Source organism: Pan paniscus, chromosome 8 (assembly GCF_029289425.2).
Source record: "Pan paniscus chromosome 8, NHGRI_mPanPan1-v2.0_pri, whole genome shotgun sequence".
Taxonomy (NCBI): Eukaryota; Metazoa; Chordata; class Mammalia; order Primates; family Hominidae; genus Pan; species Pan paniscus.
In genome coordinates this window covers 33,572,339-33,596,052 of record NC_073257.2, presented here as the reverse complement: position 1 = coordinate 33,596,052, position 23,714 = coordinate 33,572,339, and the positions used below count along the sequence as shown (strand labels likewise).

Below are 23,714 nucleotides of genomic sequence, written 5' to 3'. Positions count from 1 at the left end.
CAAGCTCACAACACTACAGCCAATTAGTTTTTCTATTTTAGAGACAGGGTCTTGCTGTGTTGCCCAGGCTGTGCTTGAACTCCTAGACTCAAGCCATCCTCCCACTCTGACCTCCCAAAGTGCTGGGATTACAGGCATGAACCACCATGCCTGGCCAGTGCCTACTCTTTAGCATAGGTTACTTCTATCCCCCTTTGGCCAAAAAAAAAAAAAAAAACAACAAAAAACACCAAACAAAAAAAGTGGTTTGACAAAGGAATTTGTTAATAGATGAGGTTTTTGTTTTTGAATTCCTTGTACCCTGGTGATTAGTAGATAGGTAGATAAATTTGGTAATCACACAATCTTAGAACTAGGAAGATCGGTCTAATTTTTTACAGTGTAGGGATTTTGAAGTTAGGTCTTTGGACTCCTTCTGTGTTGCATGCTTTCCACTGCCCACCCCAAATGTGGCCCTTCCAATGCTTGCTCCTTTTCAAACAGTGTCTCTCTGACCATGGTTCATGCAGTGAGGGTTTAGCTGCCTTCACATCTCTTCTGTCCTTAGTCATCCTTGTCTGATCAGTTGTAGTGTTTCTGCCAGGCCAAAAAACAGAATACAGTTCTGCCATCAGTCATTGTGGACTACAAGCTCATGACATCTGATGCATGTGTTTTAACTTTTCGGTATAACATAAGGAACTTAAGTGGAAGCTACATGATTAAATAGCTCATGAGTTAGTTATAATCTTTGTCAAATCATGGCAGATAAATACTATAAAGAATTGTCAGAGCCATGATAACATATATAAAAGAAATACTGCTTTTGTATGAACCTTGAGCTGAAAATGACTATTTTGCTTCACTATAAAAAGAAATACTGCTTTTGTATGAACCTTGAGCTGAAAATGACAATTTTGCTTAACTATATAGATAATTTTTTAAAAAGTATGTCCTCAATCCATTTCTTGTAAATCTATCCATCTGAAAAGCACAGAGAAGCTGCTTTAAGACTTTCCATGACAAACTGCCCAAAAAATTCAACTTTTTAAAGTACAGTCCTATCCTGAGAATCTTTTTTATGTCAAAATTTTTACCTAAGTGTAAAGTTTGCTGAAAAGGGGATATTTTTGCTGACACACAGTGAAATACAAAGGACATATTTATTCACTATTTTAATTAAGCTTTGATGCTAGACAAGTATTATAATTCTATAAAACCTTTTTTTTTTCCTGCAGATATATCACTATATGTGCTTTGGATCAGGGCTGTACTAGGTTCCTTATTTTAAGACTTAAAGCCATTGTATAAATTGTTTCCTCTGACAATTCTGTATTTCTTTTATATATATTATTGTTCCAATATTTTGTGGTGAATTTCTCCTAATACTCTATCCCAATTGAGAGAATTGTTGAGTTATTCTGTAAATTATCTTCATTAGCTTTTTGCAAATCAGAGACTGCATAGTATAAAAGTCACTACTATAATACTATTTTCAATTAGCATTTACTATATTCTGAATTTTTATGTATTAGATCCTACTTAAAGACAATTTTAAGTTTTAATCCTTTTCAGTGTGAAGACAGCTATGTAGAAAAGGCAGGCTCTATTTGGGTACAAGAAAATCTGCCTCTTAAAAGTATTTTCCATTTCATTTGCTTCATTTATGTGTACAATATCTTAGAGGCATCTAAATTATTAAGAGTGCCACCCAGAAAGACAAACATTGCACGTTCTCACTTATTTATAGAATCTAAAAATCAAAACAATTGAGCTCATGGACATAGAGAGTAGAAGGATGGTTACCAGAGACTGGGAAGGGTAGTGGGGGTGGTGGTGGGGAGGTAGGAACTGTTAAAGGGTAAAAAAAAAAAAAAATAGAATGAACGAAACCTACTATTTGATAGCAACAGGGTGACTGTCAATAATAACTTAATTGTATATTTTAAAATAATGCAAAGACTGTAGTTGGATTGTTTGTAACTCAAAGGATAAATGCTTGAGGGGATGGATACCCCATTCTCCATGGTGTGATTATTATGCATTGTATGCCTGGATCAAAACATTTCATGTACCTCATAAATATATATACGTACTGTGTACCCAAAAAATTAAAAATTAAAAAAGAAGAGTGCTACAAACACAAATTTTATGATCTCAGTGTCTGGTGATCAGTACAAAAAGTGTAGCACAAATAAGTTTGAAATCTTACCATTTAGAATGAGTACATCAACATACAGGTAAGGAACAGAATAGCAGCAGGGCATAACTGTATACCTTGAAATGCCCATTTAAAAATGTGGAAGATTAGCCTCAGGTTGATTGGCATTTCTTGGTCCATTTAACATTAGATATAGGCTTTTGTTGTTACTCACAGTGCTGTGTGGCGCTGGCTCCTATCAGCTTACCAGAGCAGTGTGTGTTCATCTCTTCCCGACTCCATGATTATGCTGCAGAGCAGAGATTTTGTTTTTTAATTAAAAATTTATTTCTTAATTAAAAAATATAAACCCTGAGAGAGTTGACTGTTAAACATTTGCCAGCTCACTACTGCTCATAAATGTGCCATTTAATGAATGAAAAGCAGGAAAAGTTCCTCAAATTAGGTTCCTGCTAGATCAAGGATCCTCATAATGCTTTCATTATTGCCTGCCTTTCCTGTTGCTTCTAACGCCCATGGGGGCTTGTTTTCACTGATCACAGGGACCAGATTGTCTCCATACCACAAGGACTACTCTTCCTTTATATAAGCATCCGTAATGACAATTCCTTTGAAGTTGGAAATTGAAGGAGATGAGAGAAAGTAATATCACTACCAGAAAGAAATAAAAAGCATCCATCCATTCAATGTTCTACTGCCCTATGGTCTAGTAGGTTTGGAAGTAGTAAGTAGTAAGATCTAGGTATGAATCTCTTACTGTGAGAACTTGGGCAAGTTATCAGTCTGAATCCTAGTGACCTCCTCTGTGAAATTGGTGTCGGAAGATCACGTGGGATACTGTATATAAAGCTCACAGCACAGTGCTTGGCATGCAGTGATCATCCTTTGGTACCTTTTCTCGGTACCTGGTATAGGTCAGTGGAGAGTTCAAGAACTTCGAAGACTTCATGGCTGCCTCCCATCATTTTTATATGGAGTTCCTCTTTCCCCAAAAATGTCAGCATAGCTTGGATGAGGTATAACACAAATAAAATTTAAGACCTTGAATATCATTCTGCATAACAGTATTTTTAGATTCGAAGCACTTCATTGCATTTGGATATTATTCAAGATTCCAGCAGTTTTAAAGTACCAATTGTGCTGGCTCTGTCAGGGCAAGAGGTGAATTTGCTGGGAGCAGAAATCAGAAATACTGTGTTTTTCCTCACTGATGAAGATCTTTTCTGTTGAACACTTGAAAATTTTAAAGTTTCTTTTGAAATAGGAAAATCTCGTTTCAGTGAAACTTAGATTCTTTTCATGAGATACCAACCTCTTTATTAAAAATCTCATATACTTCCTGGTGACATTACTTCACAATATTGTTTAAAAGGACTTACCTAGCCAACGTGATGAACGAATGGTTTGCTTAAATTCGGTTATCTGAGTTAAAAATGGGAGTATCGATGGAGGATATTTCACTATTTGGACTTTTTGCTATTTAGATAGAGAATTATAGAATGTTTATTATTCAGTCATATAATTATTTATTAGAAAGAAAATTAAAGGGTGAATATCCTGAAAACTAGTGGGACTTTACATCATTTCATTAATGAAACAAGATAGCATTTTGAAAATACACCTTTGGTAAACTTAATTAAAACATAATTTTAAAAATTAATTCATTTTTTATAATAAAAATTTAAACCCTTAATAAAATACATTTCCACACTGAAGACTTATTTAGACAGGTCTGTAAATTAAAATCAGATTGTAGATTTTATTGCTTGCTTATTAAGACCCTGAGATCATTATCTTAAATGTAATTTTAAATGTTTTTTTCATGCTTAAGGTATATATGATCAAATGGAAAAATAGCTAATTATTTCCAGTCTTATAGCATTACTGTAGAGCTATACTGTCCAACATGGTCACCACTATCTACATCTGACCATTGAACACTTAAAATGTGGCTAGTTGGAATTGAGTTGTGCTGTAACTGTGAAGTTCAAATACACAGGATTTTAAAGACTTAGTAGGAAAAAATATAAAACGTCTTATTGTAGCGCATAGTATGAAGTAGATACTCATAGATATTTCATAAATGAATGTATGATTGAAATAGGAGAGAAAGTTAGAGATTTTTGTTGGTTTTGTTCGTTGACTGGAGAGATTAACATGAGGCCTGGCCCGTAGAATGCACACAAGAAACATTTGTGAACTTATTAACAAGTAAAATTTGTTGAATTATATTTGTTATAATTCATTCATGTCCATCTTCATTCATTCGTTTAACAAATGAGTGAATAAATGAATGAACATAGACACACCCACACCCCCAACACACACCCTCACACAAATAATAGAGAAGATACAGTCCTCAGAGAGAAATCACCCCAATATATGTTAAACTAGTTCTCACTCTTCAGAAAATACCAGTTATTTTAAAGCATCATTAACTTCATAGCTGTTTTAATGATATATTTACTTTAATTATAATTTTATTTTAATATTGTCTTATAGTTTAAGTTAAACATGGAAAAGCTCCATGGAAATAATTGGAATAAGCCTCATAAATTAGTGTTTTAAAAGTGCCAAACTTCTGAACATCAGTAGTATTGTTTTCCCTGGCTTAAAGTGGGATGAAATCATGATTTCAGGAAGAAGGATTCCTCAGTGAACATAGGTGTTAGTAACTTGATGCTTAAGGTTTGAGAAGGAACATTGACATCACTTGTTTAGTAAATAATAGAAAAAAGAGGTGCATTGTAAAAGTGTGAAATTTATAAACACATTTAACATAAATTTTATTTCAGGGTCTACATAATACAAATGAATTTCCCTTAAATATTTTTCTTCTAAAGATTCATAAATCTGGAAACACTTTCTTCACTAAGAATTTTCATAAAGTCCACATACACAAAGAGTATTCTGAAGGGCAAACAATAACCTGAAGAAGGAAAAATTATGTTCAAGGCACATAAAGGGAATAGAGAAGCTGTGGTAGTACTGCTTCCACAGTTAATTGACTAGGAATTGTTATATCTGCAAAGGGTTCATGGTTCAAACTGACTTCAGCTTTTTGTGTTAGGATAAGTGATTTCTATACATTTCCTTCATGTAGCTCTCCCCTGACATCCTGGAGGCTGAAGGGTCCTCAGCTCCTCTCCTTCCCTCATCTCTGTCCTATTGTATTGCTCCAGTGACATAGAACTTTTGGTTCTTTCAACTCTTGTCTCTGGGTCTTTGCAAATGCTCTTTGGATGCCTTATCATCATTTTGACTAATTCCATTTTCAGTATCCTTTTCTAGGGGAGATCTGGTCATTTATTGGTGACATGGTTTGGCTCTGTGTCCCCACCCAAATCTCAGCTCCAATTGTAATCCCCATGTGTTGAGGGAAGGAGGTGTTTGGATCATGGGGGCAGTTTCCCGCATGCTGCTGTTGTGACAGTGAGTGAGTTCTCATGAGATCTGATGGTTTTATAAGGCAGTTTTCCCTGCTCTTGCTGGCTCTCTCTTGCCTGCCACCATGTAAGAAGTGCCTGCTTCCCCTTCTGCCATGATTGTATGTTTCCTGAGGCCTCCCCAGCCATGCAAAACTGTGAGTCAATTAAACCTCTTTTATTTATAAATTACCCAGTCTCGGGTATGTTTTTATAGCAATGTGAAAATGGGCTAATACACTTGGTTTCTGCTAAATCTTCTTGCTATGGGCTTATATAAATCTCCTATTCCCTTTTAGGAGCACTATATTACACTTTCTCCAAAAAGTGCCAAATCATCTAGTTTTGCATGTGTTTGTGTAAGTTATAGTTCTAATGGTTGTTTGCAATATGCTCTACAACCCCCAAAACCCTTTCCTTTGTTTCCTTGAATGTAAAAACTTCTTCATTATTTCCCCATTTTAATGTGTGATATTTTTCCTCCTAGAAACATGACAAACAGCTTTTCTCCATAAATTACTAGGAAACTATTTACATTGCTGTGTTTTCATAAAATTCATAAATCACATAAACAGGACATGTTACGAATTAATTGGTAGATCATCTATCTCTGAATGGGTTAAAGAATTGCCAAGAGTGATCAAGCCTGCTCTCTTTCTGGCTCTTGATACGGTGTTGACAGCCAAGCAAAGAGCTTCTTCAATAAATCCACTCTCATATTCAAGTTTTTCCAGATGTGAGAAGTAATTAAGTCATTGCATTTACTGAAGCCTTTTATGCTTTTCAAGCAAGAACTTGCGGCTGTGATGAGTTAACTCTGCTTGTTACATGTGTGTGTGTTGCATGTGTGAATGTACATATGTACAAGCACACATGTGACATTTGCCAGTAGTCAAATGAGATCCCACCTGAAAATAAAACAAAACCAAAAGCTGATATCAATAAATGCTAGAAATTTTTACAGCTAAATTTCACAATTGAGAGGTGGGCTTTCTCCAGTAATGCCTTTTTTCTTTCTATTTTTCCTGAATGTTAAAGAAATGAGGATAATCAAATCACTTGCATCATTAAAGAATTTTTTAAATGGTAAAGTCATGACTCTCATAAAACATAAACACGTTTCAAAGATTTTTAACTCATTAATAAATGAGGGTACCCATAAGACCTTACAGTTGGTTCAAAGGTGATTCTGAAGAACCACATATAAATGCATAGTAAGGAATGCTGAAATGCATTTACAAATAGGTGCAAAAAGGGTCTGTCTCATGGACAGTACTCAATTGCCTTCCCAAGAACACAGCTGCAGTAATGCTCCCTTATCTACGGTTTTCCTTTCTGAGGTTTCAGTTACTAAGGTCTGGAAATAGGTCAGTACAGCAGAAGATACTTTGAGAGAGAAAGAGAACACATGCACATAACTTTTATTATAGCATTTTGTTATAATTATGCTATTTTATTACTAGTTGTTCTCTTGCTATGACATCTTAAAATTTATTTTTATTTCGATGGTTTTTGGGGGTACAAGTGGTTTTTGGTTATATGGATGAATTTTATCGTGTTGATGTCTGAGATTTTAGTGCACTTGTCACTTGAGTAGTGTAATTGTTCCCAATCCGTAGATTTTAATCCCTTACCCTTCTCCCTTCTGAGTCTCCATTGGCCGTTACAGTACTCTATGTGCCTTTGCATACCCATAGCTTAGCTGCCACTTATGAGTGACAGACAACATGCAGTATTTGGTTTTTCATTCCTGAGTTACTTCACTTAGAATAATGGCCTCCATCTCCATCCCAGTTGCTACAAAATACGTTATTTTGTTCTTTTTCTGGCTGAGTTGTATTCCGTGGTGTATGCATACCACATTTTCTTTATCCAGTTATTGGTTGATGTCCAGTGAGTCTGGTTCCGTATCCTTGCCATTGTGAATTGTGCTGTGAGAAACATAACACATGCAGATGTCTTTTTGATATAAGGACTTCTTTTCTTTTGGGTAGATACCCAGTAGTGGGATTGCTGAATCCTATGGTAGCTCTACTTTTAGTTCTTTAAAAAACCTTCATATTGTCTCCCGTAGAGGTTGTACTCATTTACATTCCCACCAGCAGTGTATAAGTGTTCCCTTTTCACCACATCCACACCAATATCTATTGTTTTTTGACTTTTTAGTAATAGCCATTCTGACCAGGGTAAGGCCGTATCTTATTGTGGTTTTAGTTTGCATTTATCTGATGATTAGGGATATTGAGCATTTTTTTCATATGTTAGCCATTTGTATATCTTCTTTTGAGAAATGTCTTTTCATGTCATTACTATCCTAATTTATAAATTAAACTTTATCATAGGTATGTATGTATAGGAAAAACATAATATGTATAGAGTTTGATACTATCTGCACTTTCAGGCTTCTATTGGGGGGCTTGGAACACATCCTCTATGGATAAGGTCTGGGGGCTACTATAATTTGCATTTCTATGGATAAGAATCATTCTCATTCTTATCAGTTTTCAACAGTTTATGGAATCGTGAAGTAGTTCAAAGATAATGAAAGAGCAGTATAGTCCTGAAGGGAACACTCAGTAATTTGTTTTCTATGTGCCCATTTCAAAGTCTTTCACAATTATTCCTGACACATCTCACATAAAACTCTAGGAAAGGGACACTTTGTGGGAGTCAAGCTGTTTGATCCTGCCTGACCCTTTGGTTCTGGGTATAAGCCACATACAGACCAAGAAGAGCTTAGGTTTCTTCCTCTTGGTGGTGAAGATTGCGGGAGTGATCATGGTATTAGCTTAATTGCTATGAAAACTGAACTAATGTCTCAAGCTGTAAATGAAACCAAAGTCTTTCAGCTCAATGGGTGCTATGTTAATGTAGACATTGAGAATACTTTCCTGCCTCCTCTATAAGCAGAGTACATCGTTTTAATTTGGGCTTCCCCACCACACCCAACCTGGAAATTGTTGTGCCCCATACTATTTCCAGTTTCTTGTTTTTCACTTCCTCCAACATCCATCTAACTATGTAGCTCTCATTTGTGGGTGGGATCTACATCTGTGAAAAGGGGAATATAAATATGGAATATACCTTATTAAATTTTTTTTTTTGAGACAGAGTCTTGCTCTGTTGCCCAGGCTGGAGTGCAGTGGTGCGATCTTGGCTCACTGCAAGCTCTGCCTCCCAGGTTCACGCCATTCTCCTGCCTCAGCCTCCCGAGTAGCTGGGACTACAGGCGCCCGCCACCATGCCCAGCTAATTTTTTGTATTTTGTTTAGTAGAGACGGGGTTTCACAGTGTTAGCCAGGATGATCTCGATCTCCTGACCTCATGATCCGCCTGTCTCGGTCTCCCAAAGTGCTGGGATTACAAGCGTGAGCCACCGCGCCCGGCCACCTTATTAAATGTTAATAGCATACTTGGTCATGGTGACACATGTTTAGGTTGCTTTGTGTTCTTTCGATTTCTGATTAATAAAGAGTAATGAAATAGCTATTAAAAAGGAGAAAATATGTTCATGAATTCTAAATTGTAAAAGTTGATTGGACCAATATTAAGCAAAACTCTTCTCTTTTATAAAGGAGACAAATTGTCCTAGAGTGCTTACATTTCTTCTTTCAAGAAATGATTTATCTTGCCTCGTCCATTAGTAAAGTTCTGTTCTGGGAAGATACCAGTTACTGAGTAAATAGGTGAGGCAAAGATGGAATGACTAGGGATTCAACTGAGAAGCAGGAACCTTCCGGAAGACAGTCATCAAAACAAAAACCAGGCAACAAAAAATGAGTGTGAAAAAACCATCATGGCAGGGAAACAAATCAGGCAAACAAATTCTTCTTTCACCTAACCATTTGGAATGAATATTTTATAATAAGAAATGTTGAATTCATTTTTAAAATAAAAGAAAAGCAGTTTATCTCTGTACTTCCCCCCCCCCCACTCAGAACTGAATTTGGATCTGTTTTAATTGTTTATTATAAATTTTTATTTTTAAATCATGTATCACCATGCTGAGGAAAAGTACATGTTCTATCATTATGAAAAAAAGGAGAAAAAAGTGAAATAAGTGTGAAACATTAGTCAAAAACCAAGAAAGTCTTGTCATAGGCGACCTCAAGGAAGGTGAAGACAGTTGTGCACTGCATGACTCAAGATGGTGGCACAGATACGTTCCCTTGGCCACGGCTGTGTCTCCGAGACTTGAATTACCCACCTGACAGTTGCTAAGGAAATACATTTGCTTACGTGTAAACATCAAACTATCAAAAGATCAGAAGACTTCTGAATTATAAATAAGCAAGTGAGCTCTTATCTTTAAGCTGTCTAGTTGCAGAAGGCCCTTCTTGACTTTAAAAGGATATTAATGGCACAGAGAATGAGAAGACCTTTTCATGCCAAATGTTTTTCACATCACTGTGTACCTTTATTGGTGGTTGAAAAAAAGCTTGTGTTTGTGAGGGGCTCCACTATTTTTAAGGTGCTTTTTCTTTTTATTTTTTTTAAGAGGGAGTCTCGCTCTGTCACCCAGCCTGGAGTGCAGTGGCGCGATCTTGGCTCACTGCAACCTCCGCCTCCAGGGTCAAGTGATTCTCCTGCCTCGGCCTCCTGAGTAGCTGAGATTACAGGTGTGTGCCACCATGCCTGGCTAATTTTTTTCTTTTTTTTTTTTTTTTTGGGACGGAGTCTCACTCTGTCACCTAGGCTGGAGTGCAGTGGCAGGATCTCGGCTCACTGCAACCTACGCCTCCCAAGTTCAAGCGATTCTCCTGTCTCAGCCTCCCTAGTAGCTGGGATTACAGGCGTAATCCCATCTACTGCCATCACACCCGGCTAATTTTTTTTTTTTTTTTTTTGTATTTTAGTAGAGATAGGGTTTCACCATGTTGCCCAGGCTGGTCTCGAACTCCTGACCTCAAGCAATCCACCTGCCTTGGCCTCCCGAAGTGCTAGGATTACAGGCGTGAACCACCGCACCCAGCCCACGCCCGGCTAATTTTTCTATTTTTACTAGAGACGGGGTTTGACCATGTTGGTCAGGCTGGTCTCAAACTCCTGACCTTGTGATCTGCCTGCCTCAGCCTCCCAAAGTGCTGGGATTACAGGCGTGTGCCACTGCGCACCCAGCCAGTGCTTTCTTTTTATTAACTTCTGTCAACTCAGTTTTTCTGTTTAACTATGAAGAATTAGAGGTAGTGAGGGGTTGAATAATTTGCCCTAGAGGACATGGCAGAGCCAGACCTGGACTTTGAGAGTTTAGCCATAAGTGATGTATCTTGGTCTAATTCTGTATCAAGGCATGCATAGAGTACTAAAGTAGAAAAGTAAACAACATAAAAGAAGTGCCCAATAAGTAAAAGCTATGAGCAGCTACAGAGATTTTGCCTTTTGGAGCAACCCAAGGTGAAAATATCTATTAAAATACATTAAGCTTGGTTTTTGGAAAAGTCGATAGGGGATTTTGAAACATGATAGCTGTCCATGAGGAACACTTTCTTCATATTCTCCATGTCATATTTTAGAGCTATTGACAAGAAAACTTTGCTGTGATGAAGTGCAGGGCTTAACACTTTTTTAGAGAAAACTTTGCATGAATTTTATATTATAGGTGAAAGGAAAAAAGATGCATTCAATCAAAAGTAATGGTGTCTCTAGCTTGCCAAACAATCCATTAAAGACTTCATCCAGCAAGTCTTGAGTGATGAGTATTTTATTTCCAATTCTATCTTAGTATGAAGAATATTTTATTCACCATTCTATCTCTAACACCAAGCACAGTGCCTGGCATAACAACATTTATTTGTTGAACAAATGAACACAGGTCTCTAGTTAGGTTCTGATCCTAGTACTTCATTGAATGGCTTTGTAAATGAGACACATAATTTTTCATAGCCTTCATTTTGTCATCTGTGAAAGAGAGGGCTTTAGGTGTATTGACTTCTTAAGGATCCCTTTGGCTTGAAATTCTGATTCTAGAATCTCAAATGGAAAATTTGTGTTCACATTGCACGTGGTGTTTGGTTTTTGTTTTCAAAAGTTTGTGCATTAAATCTCAACAGCTTATTTTCTTGCAGCACAGTGAAGAGTCCCTAAGAACATATTACGTGATGGGAAATGAGAAATAACTGCATTGCAAGCCTGATGAAGGTAATTCACCTTGGGGAATAGGCGTCACCCTGAGTAACACCAGTACTGTCTCCTCAAGTATGAGCCAAAAGATGTGTCTCAGGCAGTTTTGGCAAGATTTTCTCCCTACACTCCTAGAAATTTGCAAGACAAGTTTACAGAAATTACTCCTCCCTATTTCCAAATAAAGATAATGTAATAGATCTATAGAATATTAGAATAGTCTTCTGGCCAGCAGAGGACTTGAGGGAAATAATTGGAATGCACACATTCTTTCCTTTTATGGAACAAATAAAATGTACAAGGAATGTCCTTGTGGAATCCACTACACTGGGCCAGCATGATATGGCTGTAATCTTAGAGTTGTGGTTTCCAAGTTCAGCATGCTTGAGGCAATTTCTTTTTGGTATTTTGTTGGTGAGCAGGATATGTGATACCATTAATTTAGCCTGTATCAAAAACTAGTTCAAGACCAACAGCTCCTTCTAGAACACAACATTTTAGGAGAATAGAGCAATGTTTCCCTAAGCAGTCGGTCATATTTCACAGAGGAGTGTTAGTTTTCTGGGGTAGTGGGTATAATTAAAAAAAAGATAGGTAGATAGGTAGGTAGGTAGATTAGATTAAATTGGATTAGATTTGAGGAGATAGACAGGTTTGTGTTCAGGGGAACACGAGGTTAAGCAAGCCTAAGCAGGTTTTTTGGTTGAAGGTCTTCTCAGAACTTCTAGTATGTCAATATGCCTTGTAGATCTCTAAGTGGCAGGGACAGAGATTGGGGTACAGATTTCCCAAACATATTTGTTTAAGAAACCTGCTTTTCTTCCCCCAGAATCTTTTGTGGAACTTTTGCCTCATGGAACACAATTTCAGAAATAATTTATACGTGATGACTGTGTAGAATGTTTTTCTTGTCAGGATTTTCAGTTTAGGTAAGGCCAAGGCATTTTTTTTTTTTACAGTACATTGAAAACTAGATATGATATCAAGAGAAAAAATTATGCTTGGCTACTTAGAATGACATATTATTTTTAATAAATTTGTATTTTGTATCATCAGTGTTACTATTCAGTGTAGGGTATTTTTTATGCCCAATGCTAATGTGCTATGACTTGGTAAAATTAATTTACCCTAGGATTTACATAACCAGATTAATAAATTGTGAGTTGTAGGGAGTCTTGGAATTGCCTGAATTGACATTAAAATATTTGTTTTCAGAAATTTTTTTTAACCTTGGTTTTACGTAACCAAGGACATACACTACATTATAAATATTGTGATGGTTTATTTTTCCAAACTTTTCTGAATGTGGGGTGCCCATTGAGTAATAATGCAAATCACCAATGACTTTGTAAAAATTGACATGATGAGTAGAACTGCAGAATTCAAAGATGATGATGATGATTTTTGAAACGATGTTTCCAGAATTGTTAAATTATGTATCAACATATGTGAACTGCAACTTCTCATGTTTAATGATGTTTACAATTAATACAATACCATACTCGCCACTATAATACTAACAGTCATAATTAACTCAGAATAGATTCTTTGAAGTGTTTCAAAGGGCTTTTCATAATAAATAAGTAGCCTCTAATCAGCTAATATAAAGTGGGTATTTTTTAGGATGTGAGAAGTACTGGTATGTCTGATAAAACATATAATTTAGGTTGACAAAATGAGTTTGAATGATCCAGATTCACTACCCCAAGTCAGGAGGAAGTCTGACATTCCAGTGAAAGCTTTATTTAGACAGAGACAAGGAATCTTTGAGATAACAGGCTTTGGACTGTGCTATCTTGAGTGTTAGAGCTGAGTAGTTTTCCCAGAATCTCTAAGTCCTTTGTATGCTCTTTTATGAATGAATAGAATTAGTAAAAGATAAATAAATTTTTTCTTTTGGATTTCTTAACCAGTGGAAAAAATGTTGACTTTAAAAGTTCATAAAATCAAATTTTGCTTAAGAATATGTTATTTCCACTTGTGAGGCCAGCCTGGTAGACCTCTGGGATCCTTTTCTGTTCACTCACACACCACTGAGATAAGGAGTGAAGTGTGGGCTAAATAGGGCTGAGGCTTGGGCAAGGGCATTTCTGCCAGAGCACCAGAGACGTCAGCATCTCAAGGGCACTGTGGTATGGAAAAGGATGCCACATGAGTAAATTTTAAAAATATAATTATTTTAAAGGGTAAAAATGAGGGTCCCTGTATTTGAGGATGTAAAAGATGAAACTGAAGAAGAAAAGATAGGGGAAGAAGAAAATGAAGAAGACCAGGTGAGTGAGAAAACACATACTCAGACCAGCGTTTGTTCCTCTAAATTGACAATGAGAAAAATGTTCTTTCTGTTCTTTTCTTTTTTTTCAAATAGGTCTTCTATAAGCCTGTTATTGAAGACTTAAGCATGGAATTGGCCAGAAAATGCACGGAACTCATTAGCGATGTAAGTGGCTGGAGTAATTTTTGTCTTATTTTGCATTGCACCTGTGGTATTATTATGTTATAGAGGCATAGAGCTGTGGGGGAAACCCCAAAATCACCTTTTAAAACACAGTCACTTTCCAGATCATGGAACAAAGTCCTGAAATTTTAAGTGATTTCCCCAAGGTCACCTATACAGAGAATTTCTGCTAGAGCAAGTCTCCTCATTCTTAATCCAGAATCCTGTCCCTTATGAGTTTTGCTGTCACTCTGGCATGAAATCATAAGGCATTGAATTGCAGTATTTATTCCATTTGAGAACCCCCAAAGATTTAAAAATGAATAAAATGATGTAATTTGTCTTGGGAGGCCCTCTATCTAAATGAATAGTCTTTTTTTTTTTTTTTTTTTTAACATTTTGGGGCCTTCTGAGCAATCTAATGAATGGACTTGTCTTCCAGAACAGGAAAATGCATATATATATATATATATGCATATAATATTTATTTACAATTCAGGATTTGTTGATTACTGACCTGCTTGCTAAGAACCCTGATATTAGTGCAAGGATATTAGTGCAAGGGGCATTTTTGTTGTGACATTTTTTAGTAACTGGGATTGGTTGACATTACACTTTAAGGGAATCCCAGAATTATTGAATGATTGAACATATAATTTTATGTTAAATATGTAAACTAGAATTCAAGAAGTACAAGGAAAAGTGTTGCTCACCAGGGATGAGAATTTAGATGATCCTCATTAGCGGTTCTAAGAGGATTGCTGGTCCAGAGAAAGGGTAACTCCTGTAAAGTGAATATGTGCCTGTGTCTTCATTTAGAGAGATGAGCACAATACTGGTTGTTTCTGTTGTTGATAATAAGCAAAATGATCAGAATGTTTTGCACATTTGTTTTCTAACGGAAGTCAGTCCTGGGCAGGAGGGTAGTGGTCTGGCACATCCTCCAGAGTCAACCTGCCTGGGTTGACTCCCCGGTAACCTTGGGAAGGTTATGGAACCTGGCTGGGCTCCATCCCTCAGCTGTAACATTTATAATAAGATTAAATAATGGTAATGCATATAAATGCTGAATAAACTATCTGGAACATTGTGAGTACTCCATGAATGTTAGCTGTTATTAACTACTCTGTCTGTTACTTCCTTTTACATCCATCCAATCACAATTTAGATATGACTGGCTCTTTCTGACAAACCAGAAGGCAAGCACAAAGGATGGTGGTGGAAATCATACCCTTTCCCATATACTTGACATGTGATGTAATTACCCTTTAAATTAAGTATTTCTTTGTGCTGTTACTTAATAGTCATTTGCTATTGTATGTGAAAGTTCTCTGTAAATTGCAGTAATAATAAGTGACAATGACAACAACAACAACAATAACACTATTGGCAACAGTTAAGATTTAGTGACTGCTGTGTGCCAGGGATTGCAGCTTGCGAGGTAGGCGCTAGGCTTCTTCTCATTTTTGAAGTGAGGAGATAGAGGCACAGAGAGGTTCAGTACCTTGCCTGGGTCACACAGTTAAGCAGAGGCAGTAATATTTGAAAACAAAGGCCTCCCTCTTTACACTGCCAAGTTATCTCTCACTGTAGGTTTCCATGAAATGTTGTTCTTCGCCTTATTATTATTATGTTACTATTATTAGTAGTAATGCTACCAACTAAAACCCTGAGTTCCTAACCTCTTCCAGCTTTGATATATTTTTACTGAAGTGCAATTATAGCTGAGCTAACTTGTGTTACATAAACCATCAGGACTAAAGTGGTAACTGTAGTTAGTAGGTGATTTGGTTGGAGTTGTTTTGGGTAAGATTGTTTATCAGTGACTTTAAAACCAACATGTTGTGAGTGATGGTGGCCTTTATCATTTTGCAAAAGCTAAAGCCATACATTTCACACCCATGTAGGTAAAATTAAACAGATAGGCATACTTTCTGTTTATTACAGATTTTTGTTGCATGGTAGAGTGTACTACTTAAATTTAGGACATGATTATTCTGGCTTAATTTTTTTTTTTTTTTTTTTTTTTTTAGACAGAGTCTCGCTCTATCGCCCAGGCTGGAGGGCAGTGGCACGATCTCGGCTCACTGCAAGCTCCGCCTCCTGGGTTCACGCCATTCTCCTGCCTCAGCCTCCCGAGTAGCCGGGACCACAGGTGCCTGCCACTAAGCCCGGCTAATTTTTTTGTATTTTTTTTTTTTTTAGTAGAGACGGGGTTTCACCGTGTTAGTCAGGATGGACTCGATCTCCTGACCTCGTGATCTGCCTGCCTCGGCCTCCCAAAGTGCTGGGATTACAGGCATGAGCCACCATGCCCGGCCTATTCTGGCTTAATTTATATCTGTATACACATTCACATTTTGCTTCCAAATAGAATTCTATACTTGCTAAGATACTTATTAAATTTTTAGATTTTTTTTCCTTTTTCTCTTCTTTTCTTTCTTTCTTTTTTTCATTCCTTCCTTCTTCTTTTTTTCTTTTTTTTGGACAGGGTCTCACTCTGTTGCCCAGGCTGGAGTTCTGTCATGTGACTGCAGCTCACTGCAGTCTCAATTTCCTGGGCTCAGGTGATTGTCCAGCCTTAGCCTTCCAAGTAGCTAGGACTACAGGTGTGTGCTACCATGCCTGGCTAATTTTCATTTTCTTTTTCGTAGAGATGGAGTCTCACTATGTTGCCCAGGCTGGTCTCAAACTCTTGGCTTCAAGTGATTCTCCTGCATCGTTCTCCCAGAGTGCTGGGATTACAGGTGTAAGCCACCGGGCTGGCCCTGCTTCGTTTCTGTAGATGAGAGGGATGGTTTCATGGACTTCTCTTCATGGTGCAGCCTAATTGTCACTCTTTGGACTTCTTCCAGCTTTCATATGTCCTTAATAAACAATATGTAATAATCAGAACTGTGCAGAGTGGTACAGATGTGGACGGTCTAGATCACATGTAGAGCAGAATGATGTTTGGCTTAGCTTCTAGCACCCTTTATGATGCTATGAAGAGTTTCTTAGACTTGGGAGCTGCAGAAAGCTGTTAGATCAGCTTGAAAATCTGTAGACCATCAGAGCCATTTCATTCCTAATTTCTGACCTGTAGCTGATAGCTTAGGACCCATCATCTTTAAATAATAGTTTGAATTATTTTAACCACACTAGGGCTAGATCTAATCTGTAGTTTTCTGCCCTCTTGCCCGGCCCTTTGAGAACTTCTGAAGTTCATCTCAGTTTGCCGTTTCCCTTACTGAGACAGCTTGGAGTCAGCAGACCTGTAGACACTTCTATATAGAAGTGTTAAGCAAGATTGGCCTAGAGTTCAGCCCTAGGAAGCCTGCACTGCTTAGAATTCTCCATAGAGAGAAATGTCCGTTTTTCAGGTCAAGTGGCTTCACTTTGGGCATCAGTATAAGGCATTTTTCTTTCTTTCTGTTTCTCCCCCCACCTAGTTTCTGCTTTCTGTTAATCACATAATACTATTATTTTCTCAGATATATTTTCACAGATATTCTCTCTCTCATATTTAGTCCTGTTAGTCTAATCTAACAATATCTAATCAATCCCTTGAATAAGTTAAACCTATCCTCTCTATTGAGCATTCAGAATCATGGATCTAGTAGTCTTCTGATGGGGAGTCATAAAAAAGATTGGGCCAAAGGGAATCTTTTGTATGTTTCTTGTAGATGAGGCAGAAAGAGCCTTCTGCAGAGCAGGTGGACCACATCTGCATGCAGCCGCTCACTCAGTGTTTAGTTCAAGGCTGTTTAGGGTGTTCATCTGCATGGCAGCAGGAAGAATATTTTCCAGGCAAATGAACGTTGTTGTGGGTAAATCCTTTCAATGCCAAAAACATTAAATTCTGTGGTTCCTCCTCCAGAGAAAGCTTAGATGGTATCAGAAAACCTGGGAGAGTGACCTTAGCTATGTCCAGCCCAGTTAAATAATGATGGAGCCATAGTTCTTCCTTCCAGGGTTTATTGAATTTAAGTTGTATGATTTCACTTGTGAAGAGGCTTTCCAAATACTTTCAGTTAAGAATTCTTGTGAAAGGAAAGATCCTCAAACATCTCTATGTCTTTCATCCGATTTCAGCCTTTAGCTAATCTCATACTCATTCAAACAAATGGCCAGGAGGAGGAAGCGACCCTGCACTAAATTCATCCTAATTGTAATGGAGACGTGGGATTTGTGGGTGAGGGCAAAAGAGAAGGTCAATGTTTGGGACATCTTAATGATCATGAAGTCATCAATTTTGCCCTTTTTGTCTTTTGGTGTTGGGTTGTGTATTCGGTAGGAGTGCAGATGACTGTAAAAACAGGAAAACTCTAACACAATGGCTTAACAAGTAGGTTTTTGTTTCCCCAGCCTCCACATATAAAGCCCGGAGGTAGGTAGTTCAGTCTGGGTACTATGGGTGTTATCAGTCTCCCAGGCTCCTTTCCTTCTATTCTGTCATCATTAGTATGGTGGCTTATTCCTTGGTAATGGCATCATTTCTGCTGCCTTCCCTTTGATTAAGAAAGAAAAATGTGGAAGACAGAATGTCAAAGGGTTGTGCAGCATCTCTCCCTTTGTACCAGAAACACTAGAAGCACCTCTGGGAAGATTTCCACTAAAGTCACAGAGCGTGTGGCTCCCCAGGCCAAACACTGGATGGCATGACCATGCCTGGTTTAGATCAGCTTGTCCTCTGGGGCTGGGCAGGAGCCTGGCTGCTCTCATTAATCCATCTGGGCTCTTTTAATAGGAGATAATGGGAGTGGCCAGTCTATCCAATAGATGGTGTCAACCCGAAATTGTAAGATGTAGACATGGCTGTAATAAAATATAGCAATCTATTCAGTGATTTTTATTTTACCTAAGATTTGTTTCATTGACCAATATAGTTCCCTTTCAACGATCATTTCCTATTATCTTGGTGTAGGAAGGTTACTAATATGTATCTAATATTTATATAAATATTCCTTATGTATTTAAAAATCTAAGATTCTTTGCTTATTGTCATTCATATTGCGCAATTCACTTGAAATCACACATGATTGTATGTGACTTCTAACAAATTGTACAATTTCTCTTGAATTGTACAATTGTAAAGGATCTTAAATTTTAAATACACCTTCATATAAAATATACAAATATATGTATCTTTTTAATAAAGACCCAAGAAAAAAAAATAGAGTCTACAATTAAGACTGAGCTATTTGTCTGCCTAACAGAAGAAGTAAATACCTCACCCTTATCCAGTCCTCCAGTCCTGAACATTCTGCATGTGTCAGACTTTATCAGGAGGCTGTAGCCACAAGCACATACCACTGCAGTGAAGAATGTGAATGTGATGGGGAATAGATGGTGGCAAAAGATAAAAATAATGAGTCAAACTTAAGCCTAATGATAGGCTATTTTCTCTCACACTTAATTATATAACGGAGATACTTTTTTCTCCATATGATCAAAATAGCCTACTATTTATCATACTGCCATTAACAGTTTAATTACTAGTGGCTGAGGAGGGTGATTTGCAGGAACCTAAAATTATGGCTAATCTCTGAGAAGAAAAAAAAGTAATTTAGTGCTCAGATAAGATAAATATGTTCTCGTGTTGATTTCATGAATAAAGCAAATGTTTAATGTGGTAGGCATCTGATATCCAAGAGTCACAGCAGTGAAATACGGGATTTTGAAATAACTTCACTTAATCTGTATCTAGTTCTACCACAGGTTAAGTAATGCCTGTCAAATCAGGCTTGCATATGGGAAAATCTCCATGTACCATTAGTGTATAACATCAATATTATTCACATCCTCTAAGAACCAGGTAGTATATACAATTCAACTCCACTTTTGGGTTATAATTAGGGAGAACATATAATTTATCATCTGAAACAGGAACACTTTTTCAGTTTAAGTATTTACGGTCTTGGGAGGATAAACACGAGCATATTACAGAGTGATACAACTTTTAGCAAATTACCTGCATCTTCTCAACGAGTCATAGTTTTGCCTTCCCAGTTTCCAGATTGTGCAGCAATTAGTGTGACAGTGTGATTATACTTTAGGTCCTTCTCCACATTTCCTGACTTCTTTTAGCTCAAATATCCACCCGGGTCTTCCCCCGGCATAACAATTCTGGCCTATCCCCAAAGGGGAAGAGAGTGAGTCATTTGACTTGTGAGTTGCAGAGAAGAGATGAGCAGGTTTAGCTAAGCCTCACTGGGCTTTCTCTTGCTGATCTCCAGCAAGAAGGCCTTCTGGAATGATCTCCACCACATAGCAAGCTTTCTGGGCAGGTTCAGTTCTTCTCTGCACTCAGGAGGAGGATTGGGAAGCCTATGGGTGCTCATAAATTGGGAAGAATTAGTAACAGGGAGCCCACGTTGGGCACAATTTAAGCCTCTTCCTTTAATCAAGCATGTCTAGGTAATAACGCTAATAGTGATCCCCATTTAATTTCTGCCTCTACTTCTTAATTGGTCACATCTGTCATGCTGACTACTTATTTTCTACCTTGAGGTAGGCAGCTGTGTTTCAGTTTGGCCAAAGGCTTATGTGTCAAGGCTTAAAAGCAACAAAACACCAGGACACTTGTAGGAGTGAGATGGCACATGCTTGCTAATTGCACTGGGCAGGCTGGGTAAACAGGACCCATCACCCGTAGCCAGCACGCCTGGTGTTGATGCTTAACTGGACCCTCGCTTATCTAAAGAATGGTCTTTCCTCACTATGCCTCATCATCTTTGCAGTCCTGTGCTGGATATCCATTTATTTAACTTGGCTCATTTTGAGGCCCCTTTCACACTTGAGTATTTACTTCAGTAAATGGACTTTATCAACCTAATTATCATTCAAAAAAGGCCATTAGAATTGTTTTTCTATTTCTCTTCTTATGTAAATCATTCTCTTTTTTAGATCCATTATAAAGAAGAGTTTAAAAAGTCCAAGGATAAGTGTACATTTGTGACTGACAGTCCTATGCTAAACCATGTAAAAAATATTGGTGCTTTTATTTCTGAGGTAAGGTATCAAAAGCTTGCAAACTGGCTTGCATTTATCTTTTTCTTATTATATAGATGAAAGTCTGTGCATTAAAGAGATGAAGAATAATATTTTCAAAAGCACTACCGAATGTTAGTAATAGCTACATAATTATCTAATGTGATGCGCTGTCATTTAACTCATATAGATTGACAGATTTTACAATGATGCTTCATATATTTTATTATATATGTCTATATTTTGACTCTAAATCTTTCTTATTTATATACAATTCCTCTTGAAAAGGCATCTTTTTATTAAATAAGTAAAAGCACTGGCACAATAGTTCACTTTAGAAGTTCCATTATTTTGTTTCCTAATAGATATATCAGAGATAAATGATTGAATATCATTTTGGAAATAAATAAGATTTACCAGTTTTCTAAAATGTGATATCTTTGATAAATAATTTTAAATGTATTTAAACTATTTTGGAGTAGGATAAAGTTCAGTTCAACAGTGATACCTATTATAAAATCACAGACTAAGGAATACGCTATATTCATTTTCCAGCTGAAAAATTATGTAGTTTCTTTCTGAGAGCATTTAGAACTACAGTTTATGTTGCATTGTAAAGCATAATGTTAACGATGACGATTTCTGTGATGAGGCATTACTGTAGTCTGTGAATAGTTCACTTAGAAGAGATACGTTTGAAAAGAAACAGAAATGAAATAGTGTTGTAAGTGACTGACCTCTAGTGTTTCATAAATTATGTTGGAAAAAGATCAACTGGATGTTCTTGGGATTATTTCTGCTAATGCGAAACAATTTTGAATGAAATCAGTACGTTTTCTTTCATTAAGTACCAAAATCCAAAGAGTGTGGTAGCAGAAGGCTTGCACAGGATCTGTGCTCAATAAATCAATACTGAAATCTAGCTCTGAGCAGGAAGAACATCAGGAACTCATCTGCAGATAATGGAAGAACACAGTTTGTTTGTCTTAGCTATGTTCCGTTCTCCCGTACAGATAAATACTTGATGTTCTCAATTATTGATTATGTTTCCTGAAGGAGTTAATTGCAGAGCAAAATATTGGAAGTGAGCAATCTATTGTGTTCCCTTGAACCTTAGTTTTCCCAAGAGGAAAGAGTGTTTGTCTTTAGAGTAGTGATTGAGATGGCTTAAAGACAGTGCAGGCTAGAGGTGGGTAGGCACATAAACAACAAAAAAGCACTCACTCCCCTCTCCCCCTGGAGCAGGAGGAGGCTGAGAAGACCTGAATAAAAGAACACTGTCCTTTGTCAAGTTCTAGATAGTAGATTCTAACGACTTGCATTTTCTGGAACAACTCGAATTGTTTGCCCACTCATCCAGCATGAAACTGTCAATACACACAAATAGATTTACTTTTAGAAATGTGCTTGCATTTAAATAGAAAGCCATTATGTCCTTGCATGTCTCATTGAAAGCGTTCTCTATGATAAATTGGATTTATTTCTATCTCTTCAGAATCCTGGAGTTTGTCAGCTCTGGTATCTAAAATTAAAATGGTCTGCAGATTTTAAAATCAATTCTGTTTTGGAAGAAAGTTTTTTCTTTTCTACTTATAATCACAGTTTAAAAAAAATGGAAGTTTATTTATTTATTTTTTTCCTGTTTTTTTTCCCCCAGGCAAAATACAAAGGCACCATTAAAGCTGACCTTTCTAATTCTCTTTATAAGCGGATGCCAGCCACAATTGACAGTGTTTTTGCAAGAGAAGTTACACAGCTCCAGAGTGAGGTAGGGTTTTTCTAAAGTGTTTCATGATTTTGTAGGTAAAACATATAACTGGAAAAAAGCTACTTAGCATTTTAATAAAATGTTTTCATCATGGGTGTTAAATACCAAATGAAAGTTGAAAGCAACTGATTAACGTGCTGTCAGTAGTTGCTGTTGAAATTGCAGAAAATGAAAAGGACACGCAGGTTTATGTCAGTCACATGGTACTGTTTTCTGAGTCCCATTCAATGCAATTTATAGAGCAAATCTTAATCTCATTTAGACAGCTTACATGGATGAAATTCTCATAGTAAATATTAAACTGTTCTCTAATCTGATATGTGATCCCTAAGTAGAGAATATTTGAATAGCTTGTTAAAAGCCACATAAAGAGATAATGGGGCTGGACACTCTGGCTCAGGCCTGTAATCCCAGTACTTTAGGAGGCCAAGGTGGGCAGAATGCTTGAGCTCAGGAGTTGGAGACAAGCCTGGGCAACATGGCAAAAGCTGGTCTCTACCAAAAATACAAAAATTAGCCATTTGTTGGCATGCACCTGTGGTGCCAGCTACTCAGGAGGCTGAGGTGGGAGGATTGCTTGAGCCTGGGAAGTTGAGGCTGCAGCGAACCAAGATCATGCCACTGCACTCCAACTAGAGCAACAGAGTGAGCCTCTGTCTCAAAAAAAAAAAAAAAAATGGTTGAATTCAGGATCCACAGATCTGCTTCATCAATTAGACAAGTGTTTCCTGAATTTCCTTTTCTGTGGATTGTGTTTTTCCTTTAGGATATCTCAGGCTACCAAAAATAGCCCCCATCAGGTGGAAGTTACTATTTGGTGATTGCCAGTTGCAGAGGAACTTAAGAATTGTC

General features: G+C 37.2%; 1 protein-coding gene across 5 annotated transcripts in view; it reads left to right on the top strand.

The window, feature by feature from the left end:
• Nucleotides 1-23,714, top strand: part of NEBL (nebulette) — a 395,768-nt gene that overhangs the window by 264,224 nt on the left and 107,830 nt on the right. The window contains exons 1-4 of one of the 5 annotated variants that reach the window (XM_003806692.5): nt 13,601-13,958; nt 14,054-14,125; nt 21,011-21,115; nt 22,752-22,862. The exons of the other annotated variants lie outside the window; for them this stretch is intronic. Of the exons in view, the coding sequence (XP_003806740.3) occupies nt 13,878-13,958; nt 14,054-14,125; nt 21,011-21,115; nt 22,752-22,862 (369 nt within the window). The 5' untranslated portion in view covers nt 13,601-13,877. Of the gene's footprint in view, nt 1-13,600; nt 13,959-14,053; nt 14,126-21,010; nt 21,116-22,751; nt 22,863-23,714 lie in introns of those variants that run through there. 5 annotated transcript variants of the gene reach the window in all.